The 20493-nt window shown below is 39.6% G+C and overlaps 1 protein-coding gene across 4 annotated transcripts in view; it reads right to left on the bottom strand.

Moving 5' to 3' along the window:
- Positions 1 to 1616: 1616 nt before the first annotated feature.
- The window catches only part of ANKRD31 (ankyrin repeat domain 31), a 134875-nt gene continuing 115998 nt past the window's right edge, over positions 1617 to 20493 (bottom strand). For 2 of the 4 annotated variants that reach the window (XM_086323214.1, XM_086323215.1), the window contains exons 25-27: positions 16348 to 16450; positions 3653 to 3715; positions 1617 to 1978 (exon numbers count right to left, since the gene is read on the bottom strand). In XM_086323214.1, coding sequence (XP_086179340.1) covers positions 1833 to 1978; positions 3653 to 3715; positions 16348 to 16450 — 312 coding nt within the window. In that variant the 3' untranslated portion in view covers positions 1617 to 1832. The remainder of the gene's footprint in view (positions 1979 to 3652; positions 3716 to 16347; positions 16451 to 20493) is intronic. The other 2 variants (XM_086323216.1, XM_086323217.1) reach the window with 1 other exon arrangement.

The raw sequence follows: 20493 nt of genomic DNA, 5'->3' as shown, positions 1-20493 counted from the left end.
AGTCGGACATGACTGAGCGACTGAACTGAACTGAACTGAGAATGTATGACTTTTATAAACTGTAATCACTAATAAACAAAAGACCTGCTTTTAAGTTACTTTTTTAAACTATTTTTAAATTACAAAAGAAATGTTTAGCTTTTTAAATGTTCTTTTTTGGCTTTTTTAAAATGTTGAATGTAAACTGCAAAACATCTTTCTACCTTCCCCAGTCCAGCTCCCTTAGGGATAGGCATTGCAGTTTTATTTGTAACATTCCAGGCCTTTTACTGGACATTCCCAACACCACACAAATACTTCTGCATACAAATACACATTTCATAGCTTATAAAGTACATATACCATATATAAAATATGTATAAATATAAATATATGGCCTTACATATTATACATGGACTCAAGGCATATAATTTTTATTTAACATAACCAGGAGTTATACTAAATACTGTCTAACAATCTGCATTTTTTTTAGTTACTTATATATACAATTTCCCATGTTAGTACATATATTCCCAAATGGCCCATGTTTTAAATATCTCCTTAAGGAATGAAAGCCAAACAGATCACCAAATAAGGTAGGCTATTCAAAAATTAGAAAAATATAGTCGTCTAAGAAAATGATAATGGAATAAAATTCTTGTCAGGTCTCACACATTACATGTAGGGTCACTTTATCCTGAACATTTTCAATTGACTCTCAAAGGAAGAAAAATAAAATGATCTGTCTTTACACTTTTATTAATAGGCAGAACTTTTCAGCTGCTTTCTTTTCAGATATTTCAAATTTTTATCTGAATAGAAAGAATAAACACAGTACCAATTTCAAAGTTGCCAAAGGGTGCACATAGTTAGAAGTCCTTCTTTCCTGTAGCTCTCCAATCCCATAATTCTCTCCACAGGCAACTGCTGACACAGTTCTTGTGTATTCTAAAGACAGTTAAGATTCTGTACGTTTAAAACAAGAAAGTATCAAGAAGCAACACATTATGGCTCCTCTGCATCCCCACCAAATTCTAGCACTTGCTAGAGTAATCTTTATTGCAGTCTGACATCTCTACCCAAAAAATGACAGAGACAGGCCACAGAGTTAAAAAGCATATTTGGGAATCTGGGGTAATTACAGATACGAATAAGATGGCTATCAAAGACAGCTAAGACACTTATTTTTTTTTAAAGCTTATGAAAACTTATAAAACTCTTGAATATAACTCTTTAAAAATATCTTCATGACAATGTAGCAAACTTTACAGGTAAAATATACACCCTACTTAAAATAATCAGCCCCAAATCAACCCTTGATTCACTGTTTGCTGTAAGACTTGGCACAGCTGCAATTCTATCTACACTAAATTTTATGAAACTTATGATAAACCTCTTTCATAATTCTACATTTTGATTTCAATATAAATTCCAAAGTAAATGGGGGGTACGTAGTAAGGTTTTAAGTTCTTTTTTGAAGTAGATTCACTTTACCAGGGACTTTTTAAGACCAATTATCACTCCTAGTTGTATCCTTACTTCCCATAGAGAACAACTGTTATTTATGCAAAAGTGAGGTGTTGATTTAAAGATTAAAAGTCTATGATAGTAAAAAGAAAGCCAGAGAGTCAATATTGTTTATGTCAAAAATGTCTTTAATTGCAAAAAGTATTAATCTTACTGTAATAGTTGAAGAGTTACATTTTTTCTTATTATAGACATTATACTTACACATCTTAAGCAGCAGCTCATAAAATGTGTGTTAAATAGGTTCGCCAGTCCAAACAATACGAAATATGAACATTGGCTAATAACATGAACAAATATCAAATAAGTTATTTAAAAGCAAGGCTTTAGAATGTTAGCTCCTCACATTCCACATAGAACTTCCAATGCTCATCCATTATATGGCATGGGAGGAATTCTTGATCGCTGCTTAACAGTATTTCTTTTATTTGAAGATAATGTGGGACGCTTTGCATTGATTCTTTGGAAGTTCCTGTTTAAAGAAGTGTCAACAAATTAGAAACTGCCTTTTGAAAAAATAAGATTTAAATTTACTTATTACAAACCTTAGACCCTAGTTAAGGGTATTAGCATACATAACAGGTTTTCTTGCCAGGTCATTCTTCACTCACTCCATTTTCTATACCCAAGAGAAAGCTGTAAGTCAGCACTAACCCATCTGGGAAGAAAGAAGCCTGTTTGCAGTCTAAAGTACCAAGGCAAAAAAAGGATAACTGGAGGTTCTGAAGGTAGTTAAACAAAGTCCCTCTATGCCTCCATTTCCAATAAACTGAGGGTAAAACAGTTGTGAAGATTAAATGAGACACTGCAAGTGAAATGCATGGATACTGCCTAATACACAGCAACACTCAAAATACTAGCTGCTGTTATTTATTTATACTTCATATTTATTACTGAAGACATCGTTAGGCTGAAAGATTGGTGATCAGTTTTCTAGGTCACACAAACTCGGCTGTGACCTGAAACAAGTTATATGGCTTCTCTAGACTTCCGTCTCCTCTGAGAGGTGAGGGTAGATTATCAACGGGGTCCCTTTCGGCTCTGCCAATCTGAACCAATGATTCTAAAACTGGCTTCTTTAAGCTCCCTGACAGTCTCAGAGATTCCTGTCTTGGAGATTGGCTATATGACCTGTAAGTCACTCAGCTAATTGAATCTTATTCCAGGGATAGCACCAATATGCGTCTGTGTGACCTCAGCCAGGCAGTTTCAGACAGACACACTGTAAGTCCGAGAGCTCTGCTCATAATTCTAAGCAGTACAAATGTTTACACAGTTACACATCCGCATAGATATCTGGGCTTCTAATACCCAGTACTCATTTACCCTTCTAGTGGTGACCCCACCCTAATTTGCCTCTGGAGGACGATCCTGTCCTGTCACACTTGGCCCAGGTGCTTCTGGTGAAATTGCTCTCCCCTGTGTGGCTGAACCACACTGCCTGCCTCTTATCAGCTCCATCTTAGGTCTGCAGTCCATCCCCTCCCCTTTCTGCATGACCACACCTTCGTCTGCTTATGAGGAATGTGCCCATCAACCCACTCCAGTATTCTTGCCTGGAGAATTCCATGGACAGAAGAGTCTGGAAGGCTTCAGGGGGTTGCAGAGTCAGGACTGAGCAACTACCACTCACTCACTCAAGGAATGTGCCCAAGCCAGATAAACTCCCTAACAACTTGCCTTACCCTTGCTTCTACTGATGAGAAAACTGGAAGAACGCCTTTTGCTGAGGTAGGTAAACGGTCGTGAGACCCCCAGGGAGGGGCAGGGAGCTCCATCAGCACGGACCAGCCAGGCTCCTCCCTAGCAGTCAGGCTCTGTTCCTAGCTTTGGTCCCTTCAAGTCCTCCTTACCCTCTGCAGAGGCATGGAGCTCCGCTGTGAATGCTTCTGGATCATCTCCTGATCCCTCCTACCTGTATGGAAGTTACCCACAATAAACACTTCACAACTGTACTTTAAGGAGTTGCCTGCTTAGTTTTTTGGTCTTCAAGTTCCTTCTCAGTTTGGGGGACATTATTCAATATCTCTGCTTTTCAACATCAATCTGATTTGTTTAGATATAACCCAATCAGTGAACAGACAGATTCAAGGTAAGAACATGACCATTCAGAGTAGAGTTACATGCAATGAGATCTTTGCTTCACCTTCTAGAAAAGAGTCACATCCAGGTTCTTCCCCTCTGGACTTGGATCTGAAAGCATGGAGCTCTGGAATGAGGACAGGAGAGGCTGTTACAAAGGAGCTAAGAAATGGAAAGTGAGAAAAACTAGTGGTAAGAAAGTGAGAAACACAGGCAGTGCCACTTCCTTGGTAAACCCACGGATGGTAGTGCTGTCTGAACCCTGGCTTAAGTCTGAAAACCTATTCCTAGTACACGAATCAACAAAATTTCTTTTTAGGGGGTTTTAAGGCAGTCTGATTTGGGTTTTAATCTGTTACTTATGACTCAGAGAATTTAAACATTTTTACAGATGGTCCATACGTAAACAAAATAATTCCTTTATTAGCAGCTTTGTTGTAGACAAAGCTGTCTATCTGAAGCAAGGTATCCCACCAAAGTTAGAAGTGGAGAGCATTCTTTCAGGAAAAACTCATGGAAATAAGTTTAAATGTGTACTTAAATTCATTTTGCTAATATTATCTTAGTTTCATAAGAGCAAGGATGGGCTTGTATACACAAAAAACCTATTTCCTCTCTCCAATGAGTGGGCCTTGCCTTGAAAGTCACAGACCCAAACATGGGCACTTGTGAAAGATGGCTGGGAGCACCTGCTGAGCTTTATCTTATCTGTAATGGGCGTAACCAGAAAGGATCAACAGGGTGCTCACACAGCAAAGGTCACCAACAGAAGTGCAGGGTGATAAGCAGCAGCAGCTGCAAGGGGAGCGACCTGCCCATTTTTCCAGCTGACATGCTCGAAACAGAGGGGCCCAAATCTGGCGTGCTGAGACGACACACCTGAAGTGTTTGAAAGACAATGTTCTCAGATGGACGTCTGTTAACTTATTAACCCCTAGAAGTGGGGTTTTCAATCAAGTAATGCTAGTGTTAAACACTCTGATGCTGGGAGGGATTGGGGGCAGGAGGAGAAGGGGACGACAGAGGATGAGATGGCTGGATGGCATCACTGACTCGATGGACGTGAGTTTGAGTGAACTCGGGGAGTTGGTGATGGACAGGGAGGCCAGGTGTGCTGCAGTTCATGGGGTGGCAAAGAGTCGGACATGACTGAGTGACTGAACTGAACTGAGTGTTAAACATTCTTTTCCTTTCGCTTTACCATTCCCATCATTCATCACCTTTGTCAAATGAGGAAGTAAGAAATGTGAAAGCTTTCTGTAAAACTGTAAAGTGTTATTCAACATTGCTTTGCACTCTAAACGAGCTTTGCTTGGAGATGATTTGGGTTTCTCTCTCCCTCATGGGCTGTAATAAATTGAGAGAAAGGGACCATTTTAGGCCCATCTCCTCTTTTTGTTGTTTTTTGTTTGTTTGTTTTAAGCAGTGCTGACTTTATCACCAAAGTCAGTAGGGTGTGATGGTTTTAACGTATAACTTTCTCAACAGGTTAGCTGTGATATACCCACAAGGGTTATTTGGTTGACAGTCTAGCTAGTAGCTGTTCACATGGCTTCTCTTTCAAAGGGACACAGGTCATGGCAGCCAAAATCCCACTCCTAGATCCACTTTTTACTGTTAGCATACTGTTAGTAATTAGAATTACTTCTGAATTTCCTGTAATCTCAGGACTTTAGGAAAACTGCAAGGGGCTCTGTGGTAACGGGCAGTGCCACTTCCTTGGTAAACCCATGGACAGAAGTCCTGGGAACACACAAATCCCACCACAAAATGCATATTAAGAACATCTTCTACTTTCTCACAGTACAGCCTCTTTTCCATAATAACCAGCCTGGAAAAATCAGAGATCACTCTACAAAACCCCTGCTCTCATCTCTGTTGCCTCTCTTGCCCTCTGCTGCCTCTCCCTTCTCCCCTGCCACCTCTTCTGCACCAGCCATGTCTGAACTCTGTCCACCACTCATTCCCACCCATTTCATTCCAGCTGGTGCTGCCAGGAGCCGGCGCCTTTGGTTGACCACAACTTCTAACACTTCCAAGTTTCTTTGTTGTTATCTACTTCTCGATACATTGGGACCAGGCGGGCAACAAAACAAAACAAAAACACACATATATACAGAAAACTGAGCTAAACAGGGTAATCCCCATGTAAGAAGGCAGCAAATTAATTTCAAATGTATGATCCTGGTTTGAATTGTGTTAAGTAACTATACAATTGCTACATTATCCTAGTACATAATAGTACAAGCTTCAAAATCATTTGAATCATTCCAGACAAGTAACATTCAGCAAAGTTAAAGACAAAGAGCTTCACTAACTTTCCTTTCTTTTTCGAAGCTGAACAAACCTTTTCTCCATATCCACATATGAAAGCGTATCTGAAAGCATCAATGCCAGTATATAATGTTTTAAAAACTCTTCACTTTTTCTTTTCGTAAAAAATTAAATATATATGCAGTATACTATATGTACATAAAATGAGTAAAAATATATCATGAGATATATTATCAGTCTTCTGAGAAATAATAATAACCTGTTACTAACAGTAGCTGAGGACACAGTTACAGAACCAAGAGTCTCTTCCGTGGGTCCGCGTCTGGGCTCACTCTGCAAATCTCCTGGCTTCAGGGCTTTTACAGCTGAGCTCTTAGTGTTTTACTGTTGTCTATACTTTAAATTTGGCCTGTAGGCATGGTTTTCCTGAAACCCTCCCTCTGTTCCACCTCCCCTCCTACCCAGGTAACTAACGATAACAACCCAAGGTATATTACAGCCTTCTGTAGCTTGCTTCTGTGTTGACAGTATAGTGCACATTTGTCCATCAATTTTCAATACTCTACTCTTTGCACAACCATGTGAGACAAGAAAGGGAAAGAATCCAAGTAGTTGGGAAACTGGGATTGAGATTTTTAAAATTTAATAACTCATTTATAGTATTCAATATATTTATTGTACTTGCTGCTGCTGCTACTGCTGCTAAGTCCCTTCAGTCATGTCCGACTCTGTGCGAACCCACAGACGGCAGCCCACCAGGCTCCCCCATCCCTGGGATTCTCCAGGCAAGAACACTGGAGTGGGTTGCCATTTCCTTCTCCAACGCATGAAAGTGAAAAGTGAAAGTGAAGTCACTCAGTTGTGTCTGACTCTTAGCGACCCCATGGACTGCAGCCTACCAGGCTCCTCCATCCATGGGATTCTCCAGGCAAGAGTACTGGAGTGGGGTGCCATTGCCCTCTCCTGAAGCAACTAAGCTAGTGAGTCACAACTACTGAAGCCCACCTGCTCCAGAGCCTGCCAGTTCTTAATACAACGACTGAACCGGTGCCTTAGAGCCAGAGCACCACAACAAGATAATAGCTTCTCCAAATCACAACAGAGAAAGCCCAAGTGCATCAGCAAAATCCCAGTATAGCCAAAAATAAATAAATACTAAAACTAAAAAAAAAAAAAAAGAATTTGGCAGGCTTTGGTCCCCAGGTTGTGCAAGTTTGTTAAGTACTCTTGGAATTTATTTATTTATTTACTTATTTATTTCCTCTTGGAATTTCCTTAGTGACTGAAATGGCTTTATTACTCTCCATGGGCCCTGATAATTTATGCTAACAACATGACCTACGGTTGACCCCTAGTTTAATAATGGGATGACTCAGGTTGTGAGGCTGGCCAGTTCACAAAGACCAAGGAAGTGACTAGAAGTTTGGGGCTTAGAGCCAGGTGGGCTTATTAGCTTCCCTGGTGGCTCAGAGGAGAAAGCATCTGCCTGCAATGCAGGAGGCCCTGGGTTCGATCCCTGGGTTGGGAAGATAACCTGGAGAAGGCTATGGCAACCCACTCCAGTATTCCTGCCTGGAGAATCCCATGGACAGAAGAGCCTGGCGGGCTACAGTCCACGAGGTCGCAAAGAGTCGGACACGATGGAGCAACTTCACTTTTCTAAGGAGAGGAGAATGCTGGAGATGTTACTTTGTAGGTACTTAATAGGTTGCACAAAGTACAGGCACTTAAATAGAAAAGAAAAGAAAACAAGTCTGGCCTCACCAGTGCAGTCTATACTCTTACTACAAGCCTTACTGTTCCCATCAAGCTCTGGGCCAGTTTGGAAGGATGGGAACAGATAAAGCAAGAAGGACATACTTAAAAGACCTGCTTCCAAACTGGAAGCTCCCAGACACTGGAGTTTTGCTTCCACTCTAACCTGGACAGTCATGTTGGAGGTGGTAGCAGAGAGGGAATGAAGCAGCAAGACTCAGATATTGCATGGAAAATGCTTAAAAATAATATACTTTATAGGAAATGATTTTCCTTTGGATCCATTAGCAATTGTTCCTGTGCCGTGGCTGCTGTGATCTGCAGTGATGTGAACTCACAGGCAGGGTGCTGTAACACCAGAAGCAAACACACACATGGAGTCTAAGCAGTCTGACGTGATCTACTATTCATTTTTCCCAGTCTTCACTGCGGGGAGGATTCATGTGTGGACTAGTGCTCAGAAGTTCTGTTCTGCTTAAGGGGCCAGACACCTCCTGGTCCTGAAGCCCCCAAGAAACAAAGAGGAATACGAGGATTTAAAAAGTTCTATGACTAAAAGAATTCTTGTAAGGAAAGGAGAAATTAGAACCCCGAGAAACATTAACTTAATCCATTATTTGGTCAAGAAATTATCTTCTTTGCAATGATAACCAAGGACATCTATTTGTAGCTTTGTGACAAAAAACTTATTCCATCAGCACTGTGAAAACTACCGAATCACCCCACTGGCAGGTAGGCACCCTTCTCCCTTTAATTTTCACTTTTACTTGAGGTAGATTCCCTAGACAAAGTCAGTGCCCTCTGAGACCAGTAAATAAAATTTCTGAACAGTAGCACATTTAGCCACCCAGAACAGCCAGGAAGAAAGCCATTTAATTGGGTCTTTGGCTCATCTTGACCCTAATCTCCAACAGGAAAGGCACAGCTAAGGAGACATTCTGCTCATGGACAGGATAGGGAGAAATAAATCTCCTTCAAGTAGTATCACTCCATGTTAGCTACTCTGCACAAGTCTGCTTAAAGTGAATTGCTAGATTCACTAGTAGGCAAAGGAATGGGCTCATGCAACTATTCATATTATCTAGTTGCCGAAACTAGCACTTCAAAAATGACAAATTAGTTTAAAAATAATTTTAACTTTTACTGTTCTTTTTCCTGTTTTTTTTTTTAATTCTCTTGATATGTCAAAACCAAAAAATAATCAGATTCATTATTTTAACTGATAGTTCACTTCAGACACACCTCTATCCCATTTTACTTCTCTTGCTCTCAAGTTTCATTATCTGTAAAACAGGTGCAAGACCTGTTGATGTATTAAAAGTTCACTTCTAACTTTAAAATTATTGAACTGAGACTTCAAGAACTTGTGCTTACAAATGAAGCATTCTACACTTCATTAAGATTATGGGATGAAACACCACTTACTGTAGTTAAAAATGAAAATTAAAATACTTATGTATATATTCTCATTCTGAATCAGAAATATAATTCCAATCAAAGGGAAATGATTAAGAATAATTTTAACAGACTGTAAAAATACATCTGCTCTAGTTATGATGGGGAAAAATTCTATTATGGCTATTTAAATGCAAAGTTCAATGCCTTCTGATAAAGGAAGGATCCTAACTCAAAAGCAGAGACATTAATTTGCCAACAAAGGTCCGTCTAGTCAAGGCTATGGTTTTTCCAGTGGTCATGTATGGATGTGAGAGTTGGACTGTGAAGAAAGCTGAGTGCTGAAGAATTGATGCTTTTGAACTGTGGTGTTGGAGAAGACTCTTGAGAGTCCCTTGGACTGCAAGGAGATCCAACCAGTCCATCCTAAAGGAGATCAGTCCTGGGTGTTCTTTGGAAGGAATGATGCTAAAGCTGAAACTCCAGGACTTTGGCCACCTCATGCAAAGAGTTGACTCATTGGAAAAGACTCTGATGCTGGGAGGGATTGGGGGCAAGAGAAGAAGGGTACGACAGAGGATGAGATGGCTGGATGGCATCACTGACTCGATGGATGTGAGTTTGAGTGAACTCCGGGAGATGGTGATGGACAGGGAGGCCTGGCGTGCTGCGATTCATGGGGTCGCAAAGAGTCAGACACGACTGAGCGACTGAAGTGAAGTGAAAGGATACATATGGTGATAAAGTATTATATGATTGGATATCTAAAACTAAATTAATAATTTGGCATATATTTACAGGGAAGGGCTTCCCTGGTGGCTCAGCTGGTAAAGAATCCTCCTGCAATACAGGAAACCTGGGTTAGGACAACCTCCTGGAAAAGGGATCGGCTACCCACTCCAGTATTCTGGCCTAGAGAATACTATGGGCTGTATAGTCCATGGGGTGGCAAAGAGTCGGACATGACTGAGCGACTTTCACTACACTGATAAAATCAAAAGCCATCTGTGAAAATTGGACTGGAGTCAAGAAACAGACTTGATCATAATATTTAGAAGTTTAAAACTATTTAGGCCTTCATTATTCAAGGGAAAACTGAAATTAACAGGCAGTTCCTTAAGCTGAACTGGGTTTGAGGGACTTGATCGTACATGTAAGGTGTTCAGGTTTTCTGTGTATCTGTTGTACAGATGTGAACCCTGGAGTTCACATCCTGAAAAGAAGCTCCTGTCTACCCTAATGTATGTAGCATAATCCAGCAGGGGGATGGCACATGGCAAGTGCTCAACAGATCATTTGTTTTCTTCTCTTTCTTCCTCTATCAGTAGATGTAAACTACCAGGGTGAAAAAAAAAATGACCTGTTAAAATAGTGAAAAAGAATCAAAAGAGTTTAAATAGGAGCTGAAAGAAACACCCGCTGCTCTGTTATCAGGCAACCGGCTTCCTTGGGTGTTTAACTTTAACCACATCAAACAGAAGCACCTGTGAACGTTTGTCTTCTATTACATATTCTTTTACAGAGAAATGAAGCACAATAACAGCACTAAAATGAATAAAACTGTTTCTTTAAAGTCATGTATTTACAACAGATTACACATACGTCAAAGACTTTTTCAAAACAAAAAAGTCTACTTTTTAGAACGGAAAAATTGTGTTCTATTTCCGAATGAACAAGTGATGTTAAATCCTCATGAAAGAAAATTATAAATTATATAATCAGTGTGCATTAAATGATAGCTTGGGAAAAGAAAAGACCTCAGGAGACACCTTTTTGTTCTGTTTTGCTTAGATAAATACACTCAGCTTCAGGTGTTTTGAGTGTCTTGGTACTATGGTGACAGGGGACATAAGCATATAAAATTGACTTTCCAGGTAAATGATGAAATGTGATCTATATTAACATAATTTTTAAGAGAACTTTATGAAAAGTATATCATTATGTTTATACACAGTGTTCACAAATGATGTAGAAGTTTTGGGAATGTTCATTTTTTCCTATTCCAATATATACTGAAATATCAATGAAGAGTCCCTCAATAACACAAAAGGGAACTATAACGAAGTACGCAGTGGAGAGAGAGACTTGGGAGGAAGCTGTGAAATTTTAAGGGAATATGCACCACAGATTCACTCCATTTTAAAGCTTAAAAGGACGTTAGAGATAAATACTTCAGGGATTCAATCAACATTTCATTAACAGAATTTCATTTGTAAAGGTTAGCTTTGGTATGTTTAAAATCTTTTATTAGACTTAATATATACCCTCAAATGTGTTACTATACCACATTTTAACACCCTGTAGTCTATCAATATGTTGCCTCGTGTTGCCAAGTTAACTAGTTTTTGTGTAGAACTCAAAAAAATAAAAAGCTCTTCCATTATCTCTGACTTATTGAAGAAAGTCATATTATCTGTTATCTTCAGGACTCAGGATTTTCTTGATACCATGAATCCAAAATGATATGTATTAACAGAAGTAAACTGGATGAGGGGTAAAGAGAAATAGTTCTTTTAAATTTCTGGATGAGAAAATGTGAAGGGCCATCACTTCTTTCTTTTTTCTTAAAGTATAGTTGATTTATAATGTATTAGTTTCTAATGTACAGCAAAGTGATTCAGTTACACATAATATGTTTTTCATAAGACACTGAATATAGTTCTCCGTGCTATGTAGTAGGACCTTGCTGTTTATCTATTTTACATTTAGCGGTTTGTATCTGCTAATCCCAAACTCCTCATTTATCCCTCTCCCACCACCCCTTTCCCGCTTTGGTAATCATAAGTTTGTTTCCTATGTCTGTTAATCTGTGTCTGTTTCATAAATAAGTTCATTTGTGCCATATTTTAGATTCAACATACAAGTGGTATCACATGGTATATGTCTTTCTCTGTTTAACCTACTTCAGTGAGTATGATAATCTCTAGGTCCATTCACGTTGCTGCAAATGCATTATTTCATTCTTTTTTATGGCTGAGTAGTATTTCATTGTGCATATATACCATTCCTTCTTTATGTAAAAAATGTATTTATTTAACTGCATCAGGTCTTAGTTGCGGCACGAGGGTTTAGGTGCCCTGCGCCATGTGGGACCTTAGTTCCCCAACCAGGGGTCAAGTCCACATCCCATGGACTGCAGGATGGATTCTTAACCACTGGACCACCAGGGAAGTCCCCTCCTACATCTGCTTTATCCATTCAGCTGTCAGTAGACATCTAGGTTGCTTCCATGTCTTGGCTATTGTAAACAGTGCTGCTATGAACATAGAGGAGCCTGTATCTTTTTGAATTATAGTTTTGTCCAGATGTATGCCTAGGAGTACCCACTCCAGTGTTCTTGCCTGGAGAATCCCAGGGACAGGGGAGCCTGGTGGGCTGCTGTCTATGGGGTCGCACAGAGTCGGACACGACTGAAGCGACTTAGCAGCAGCAGCATGCCTAGGAGTAGGATTGCTGGGTCATGCGGCAGCTCTACTTTTGATTTTTAAAGGAACCTCCACACTGTTTTCCACAGTGGCTGCACCAATTTACATTTCTACCAACAGTGTAGGAAGGTTCCCTTTTCTCCACACTCTCCCCAGCATTTATTTGTAAACCTGTTAATGATGGCCACCTCTAACAATGAGGTGGTACCTCACTGTAGTTTTGACTTGCATTTCTCTAACAATAAGCAATGATGAGTATCTTTTCATGTTCCTATTGGTCATTTGTATATCTCTGGAGAAATAAGACAGCAACCTTGCTTGTAATAAGGTTAGAGGCTTTACATTTTTCTGACTTGCCAGGTCTTTTGATTTCTTTTAGGTACCATAAAACCAGGTACAAAAGAATCCTAAATCAAGGAATGTTTAAATAAAACTTCAACAGTAGCCTACAGACCTGTTTTATAGATTCCTAGGTCCAGATCAAGGTAGCAAGATGCTAGTTGGCATACTGGTGCCTCCACAGTTCTCAAATTAGTGCTAACATCTGAAATTTCTAAAGGAAAGAAAATTCAGGATTTCTGGAGAGACATTAGTAACAGGAAACTGTTTATACTGCCGGCAACAGAAGCAGAATCCATTTTTCAAATTTCATGCCCCCTTAGCAGGTGATCTATGAGCACTCTGAGAAAGGAGATGTATGGCTGGGGAATATTTTTCTGGGCTCCAAAATCACTACAGATGGTGACTGCAGCCATGAAATTAAAAGACGCTTACTCCTTGGAAGAAAGGTTATGACCAACCTAGATAGCATATTCAAAAGCAGAGACATTACTTTGCCAACAAAGGTTCGTCTAGTCAAGGCTATGGTTTTTCCTGTGGTCATGTATGGATGTGAGAGTTGGACTGTGAAGAAGGCTGAGCACCGAAGAACTGATGCTTTTGAACTGTGGTGTTGGAGAAGACTCTTGAGAGTCCCTTGGACTGCAAGGAGATCCAGCTAGTCCATTCTGAAGGAGATCAGTCCTGGGTGTTCTTTGGAAGGAATGATGCTAAAGCTGAAACTCCAGGACTTTGGCCACCTCATGCAAAGAGTTGACTCATTGGAAAAGACTCTGATGCTGGGAGGGATTGGGGGAAGGAGGAGAAGGGGACGACAGAGGATGAGATGGCTGGATGGCATCATTGACTCGATGGATGTGAGTCTGAGTGAACTCTGGGAGTTGGGTGATGGACAAGGAGGCCTGGCGTGCTGCGATTCATGGGGTTGCAAAGAGTCGGACACGACTGAGCGACTGATCTGATCTGATCTGACATGCCTGGAACTAGAAACTCTGAGGAGCAGACAACCTTTCTAATATGAGGAAGAACCTATATTTCTGCTTTGACTCTTAAGGATAAAACTAGGAGAAAGGTTTGCTTGATCTTCCTTCAAGAAGTGTGTGTCGTGTGTGTGTGTGTGTGTGTGTGTGTGTGTGTGTGAGAGAGAGAGAGAGAGACAGAGACAGAAAAAGGGAGAGGGGAAGGGACAGAGAATGTGAGTATGCAAGCCCTGGGGTGGGTATGCTTTGGAATCAAAGTGAAGGGCTGAATATAAAGAATTTTCAAATTATTACCTGCCTAAGAAATCAGACACTACTAGTCATTCAGAGTCAGCTGTCAGGCTGGCTGCCTAAGAATCACTTCTAAAAACTCTGGGTCCTGGGCTCATCTCCAAGATTAGGTAGAACTGCAGTCAGGGTTAGGAACCAAAGGCCATGAATCACAACTCCTTCTAGTTCCTTAAACCCTTTAACTTCTTCACAACTGTTTTATTTTATGAGTTTCCCCAAAATGATGAGAAACATTTTTGAGGCTATCCTTAGAAAACTGGGGAAAATGCATCTTATTCTGAAGCCAGTTTTTGAGACAAAGGGCTCTGTGTAAAGTTAGGAACGTGCTGAATTATTGGATTTGTTGTAAGGGAGCGAGTGACCCTGGGAAGCCCTGGTTAGGGGCCTGGTGACAGTAATCCTGTTTGATTTTTGACTGGTTATTACAGAATTCTCATTTCTGTTTTGTACCTCTTTTCCTCATATATTGTCCCCAGCTGGTCTAAGACAGGGCCACTGGGGGAGAAAGCGGGAACGCTGCAGTACAGGAGGGTAACAACATTAGTTACGTCCACTTTTCATAAAGCTGCTGGCCTTTCCAACAACTCTGCAATCAACTGCTGACTGAAGACTGCATTCTCCTCAGTTTTCTGAAGGTTTATTCCATCAAATGAAGTGTATCAGTCTACATTAATAAGCAAAGCTTTATTCTAGCATCTAGGATTTATTGTTAGAAAATATGGGAAACTAACCAAATCATGCCTGAAAAGAAAGGAAAAATACCATTTTCCCTCTTGTGCTAAGTTGCTTCAGTCATGTCCGACTTTTTGTGACCTTATGGACCACAGTCTGCCAGGCTTCTCTGTCCAGGGCGTTTCCCAGGCAAGAATACTTGAGTAGGTTACCATTTCCTCCTCCAGGGGATCTTCCCAACCCAGGGATGGAACCGGCGATTCTTACATCTCCTGCGGTGGCAGGCAAGTCTTTTACCACTAGCGCTACTTGGGAAGCCATTTTCCTTTTATGACACTTAAAAAAATCTACCTTACCAATTTTTATTTGGAGCTTGAGTTTTTACATGAAGTCGCATTATTGAAGACTTGGCTGTCTTGTGATGAATTTTTCATATGCATTCTCTGCCATACTATTGTTAAAATGAAATGCTGCTACTGTGAGATGGGTTTTAATTGACCTATTATAGGTTTCTTTCAGATGGCACTACTTTAGGGACATTCAAGCATTCGCTGCTATTGTTTGGGCCTGTGGATAATGTACAGATTTAAAAATAAATCTTATTGCTGATATGTCCGTTTCTTTCCCTGCACTTTGTTATATCTGGGATGTAGTCAAACTTATCTGATTTAATAAGCATTTTTTAAAAAATGCCATGACTATTAAATACCTTGTTTACATACAGGTGAAATAAATTTATTCCAACCAAAAAAAAATCTACCTAAAATAAGTACATCATAGATTCACAGAGAAAGGAGCTGTGAGGAAAGGGTTATTCTTCTAGAAATTAAGTTAAATGGAGTTTAAATGGAGTGCAGTGAACAAACAGAAAATAATTTTTGGTGGGAATGTGGGAAAACTGGAACCCTTGTACACTGCTGGTAGAAATGTAAAATGATTCAGTTGTTGTGGAAAACATATGGCTGTTCCTCAAAAAAAGTAAATATATAATATATATTAGTAATATTGCAATTCACTCCTTGGTATATACCCAAAAGAACTGAAAACAGGTACATACAAATATATGTATATACCTGTTAATAGTAGTGCTATGTCCAATAGCCAGAAAGTGGAACCCCAAATGTCAATCAAACAATGAATAAACAAATAAATAAATAAATGCCATTATATACATAATGGAAGCATAAAAAGGAATGAAGTGCTGAGAGATGTTACAGTGCAGACAGTCCTTGAAAACACTATGCTAAGTGAAAGATGTCAGACACAAAAGGTCATATATACTAGGATTCCACTTATGTAATATATTCAGAATAGGCAAATCCACACAGACAGGAAGCAGACCGGGAGTTCCCACGGATTGGAGGGGTGGAGAATGGGAAGTGCTGAATGGGTATGGGTTTCTTTTTGGGGTGATGAAACTGTTTTGGAACTCTTTTGTAACAGAGGTGGTGGTTGTACAACATTATGAATATACTAAATGCCACTGAATTGTTCACTTTAAAATGGTTATCTGAACATTAGGTGAATTTAACCTGAATGAAAAAAAAAAAAAGACAAGTGAAATGCCTTCTCAGTGGATTAGGGTGTCGTTTTCCACAACTAAGAAATAGGTTTTGGTCTGCACATACCTGGAAGACAAGGTTGACGTTGTTGAGGTTCCAAGTTTGGGTCTGGAGGCATGGGTGATTCCTCAGAAACATACTTTAAAAGTTCCTTCCCCTGGTATGTTATCTGCACATAAGTAAATACAGAATTTCAAAATCATACAAAATCACCAGAAGCAAATGCACCTATCTCTTGCAAATTGTAACTCCAGTAGAGTACTGACTGTTGTATATTATGTATTGGCAAACTATAACTCACAGTCAAATGTGGGCTACCATCTTTTCTGTAACTAAAGTTTTTATTAGAACACAGTGATACCATTCATTTACTTAACATCTATGGCTGTTTTTATGCTACAAAAGGATCAAGTAGTTTTGACAGAGATCATATGCTCACAAAGCCTGAAATATTTATTATCTGTCTCTTTACAGAGAAAATTGTTGACCTCTGATATATATCATTAATTCTCTCATACATTCACTTACTCAACAAATGTTAATTCAGTACCTGCTACTTTACAACATAAAAAAAGTAGTGTTGCATTAATAAAATTAAGCCATAAAAGTAAAATGGTACTTTTCAAGAAATCAGACATGCAACTGATTAGACGAACAGCATTTCAGGTCTAAACATCAAAGCTTCCCCGCCTCCTCTGCCCTTGGTTTACTTGTGAACTTAGCTATTGTTTATCAGCCCCAAAGTTCAGAGCTTAGAAATACATACATAAAAATGGGCTGGACTGAGGCAGACTGGCAAACACCTGCCAGAAATGTATCAGCCCAAGAGTCTTTGCTTTCTCCAGACTGAGTTCTAAAGCAGTCTGATAACATAATCCCAGAAGCTAGGTTCACTATGGTTAACCCAGCAAATCTTGACTTGAACACCCCTTCCTCCAGGATACTCACCCAGAGATGCTCAAGTAGTGACATTCCTACAGGACCCCATAATCTCTGTGCTTATATTTCTGTCAAGCACTAAACCCACTTAAATGAAACTATGTATTAATGTGTCTGTTTTCACTAAAGATCTGTATCATACTAAGTTTTATTTTCTAGCACTTCACATAGTGCCTGACAATACAGGGAGAAAGCTCTGAAGTCCCAGATCTTAATCAGGATTCTTAAATTCTTTGAGTACCTCCAGATTTTTAAGTTGTGGGGAGTAAAATGGAAAATACTTATGAGAAATATACCTTTGGCATACTGTTGAGCACACCCTCGGTACTCAATAAGTGCTTGTTATTGAAGGGAGCAAGGACGGCCTAAGGAATATGGAATGGTTAGGCAGACTTACAGCTCAATCCTATGACCAAACAGAGCTTCACATGTTAATGTAACAGACTTGGCCTACTCAGCTTGCTAAACCCTCCTTACCTGCAACGGAAGAAGCGGTGAGGCCACTAAATGCCTTCTGTCACTTCTCCAAATAATAAACAGGTGAAAACAATGGATTTTGACCATTCATCCAAAAAAAAGAAGAATATACCTTCAAAGCGCACATGAAATCATATCAAGCATCTTTTCTAACCACAATATTAAGTGACTAGAAATCAACTACTAAAAAAAAAAAAAAAGAACAACTGCAAAACACACCAACACGTGGAAGCTAAACAACATCCTACTAACCAACCAATGGCTCACTGAAGAAATGAAAGAAGAAATAAAAAGTACCTAGAGACAAAAGAAAAGAAAATCACAATGATCCAAAATCTATGGGATACAGCAAAAGCATTTCTAAGAGGGAAGGTTCTAGTGATACAAGCTTACCTCAGGAAAAAGAAAAAACTCAAACAACCTAGCCTTACACCTAAAGGAACCAGAGAATGAAGAACAAAAAAAAACCTATCAAAAAGATTAGAGCAGAAATAGAGACCAAAAAAAAAAAAACAGGAAAGATCAACGAAACTAAAACCTGGTTCTTTGAAAAGATAAACAAAATTGATAAACCTTTAGTCAGACTCACAAAGAAAAACAGGGAGAGGGCCCAAGTCAATCAAATTAGAAATGAAAGAGAAGTTATCACCAACACCACAGAAATACCAAGGTTCTTAAGAGACTACTACAAACAACTACATGCCAATAAAATGTACAATCTAGAAGAAATGGACACATTCTTACAAATGTACAATCTCCCCAAACTGAACTGGGAATAAATAGAAAATCTGAATAGGCCAATTACCAGTGATGAGATAGAAACAGTAATTTAAAAATTCCCAACAGGGGGACTTTCCCGGTCCAGTGGCTAGGACTCCATGCTCCCAATGCAGTGGGCCTGGGTGTGATCCCAGGCCGGGGAACTAGATTCCACATGCCACGAGTAAGGCGCTGTGTGCCACATTTAAGACCCAACGTGGGCAAAAAAATAAACACACATTAAAAAACCCCACAAAACTCCCAACAAGGATTTCCCTGGTGGTAAATCCAGGGAAAGTGGGTAAAGCTCTATGCTCCCAGTGCAGGGGGCCCATGTTGATATCACTAGCCTGGGAACTAGAACCCACATGCCACAACTAAGAATTCACAGGCCACAACTAAAGACCCCACAGGCAGCAGCTAAAGGGCGAAGATCCTTGAGTCATAACTAAGTCCCGGTGCAGCCAAATATGTAAATGTTAAAACAACAAACAAACAAACTCCCAACAAACAGAAGTACAGAACCAGAGAGCTTCACAGGTGAATCTTACCAAACATTTAGAGAAGAGTGAACACCTATCCTTCTCCAACTATTCCAAAAAACTGCAGAGGAAGGAACACTTTCAAACTCATTCTAGAAGGCCGGCATTACCCTGATACCAAAACCAGACAGGATATCACAAAAAAAGTCCCATAAATTACAGGCCAGTATCACTGACGAACACAGACACATAGATCCTGAACAAAACATTAGCAAACAGAATCCAGCAACATATTAAGAGGATCATAAATCATGATCAGGTGGGATTTATCCTAGAGTTGCAAGGATATTTCAATGTCTGCAAACTGATCAGTGTGATATAGCACATTAACAAACTAAAGAATAAAAATCATACAGTCATCTCAATAGATGAGACAAAGATTTTGACAAAATTCAATATCCATTTATGATAAAAAAAATACTCCAGAAAGGGGGCAAAGAGAGAATATGCCTCAACATAACAAAGGCCATATATGACAAACCCATAGTTAACATAATAGTCACAGTGAAAAGCTGAAAGTATTTCCTCTAAGATCTCAAACAAGACAACGATGACCACTCTTGCCACTTTTATTCACATAGTACTGGAATTTCTAGCCACAATAATCAGGCAAGAAAAAGAAATAAAGGGCATCCCAATTGTAAAGATATAAGTAAAACTGTCACTGTTTGCAGAAGACATGATACTATATATAGAAAACACTAAAAACACCACCAGAAAACTACCAGAGCTCATCAGTGAATTCAGAAAAGTTGTTGGATACAAAACTAATATACAGAAACCTGTTGTATTTCTGTATGTTAACAATGAACTATCAGAGAGAGCTAAGGAAATAATCCTGTTTACCACTGCATCAAAAAGAATAAATACCTAGGAATAAATCTACCTAAGGAGGCAAAAGTCCTGTACGTGGGAAACTGTAAGACACTGATGGAAAAGAAACTGAAAATGACACAAATAAATGGAAAGATATACTGTGTTTTGGGGCTGGGAGAATTAATATTGTTAAAATACCACACTAGCCAAGGCAATCTACAGATTCAATGCAATCCCTATCAAAATACCACTGGCACTGAACTAGAACAAATAGTTTTAAAATGTGTATGGAAACACAAAAAACCCTGAATAGTTACAACAATCTTGAGAAAGAAGAATAGAGCTCAAGGAATCATACTCTCTGACTTCAGGTTGTACTACAAAGCTGCTGTAATCAAAACAGTCTTGAACAGACACAGAAACAGACACACACATCAACAGAACAGAATACAGAGCCCAGAAGTAAACCCATGCACTTATATTCAATTAATCTCTGACATAGGAGGCAAGAATATACAAAGAAGAAAAGAGTCTCTTTACTAAGTGGTGCTGGGAAAACTGGACTGCTGCTGCTAAGTCGCTTCAGTCATGTCCGACTCTGTGCGACCCCATAGACAGCAGCCCACCAGGCTCCCCCGTCCCTGGGATTCTCCAGGCAAGAACACTGGAATGGGTTGCC

The sequence above is a fragment of the Bos grunniens genome, chromosome 10 (assembly GCF_055505025.1).
Source record: "Bos grunniens cultivar Pamir isolate PY7600 chromosome 10, Bosgru_T2T1.0, whole genome shotgun sequence".
Taxonomy (NCBI): Eukaryota; Metazoa; Chordata; class Mammalia; order Artiodactyla; family Bovidae; genus Bos; species Bos grunniens.
The sequence above is the reverse complement of the archived record's forward strand: the minus strand, read 5'-3'. Positions and strand labels throughout refer to the sequence as shown.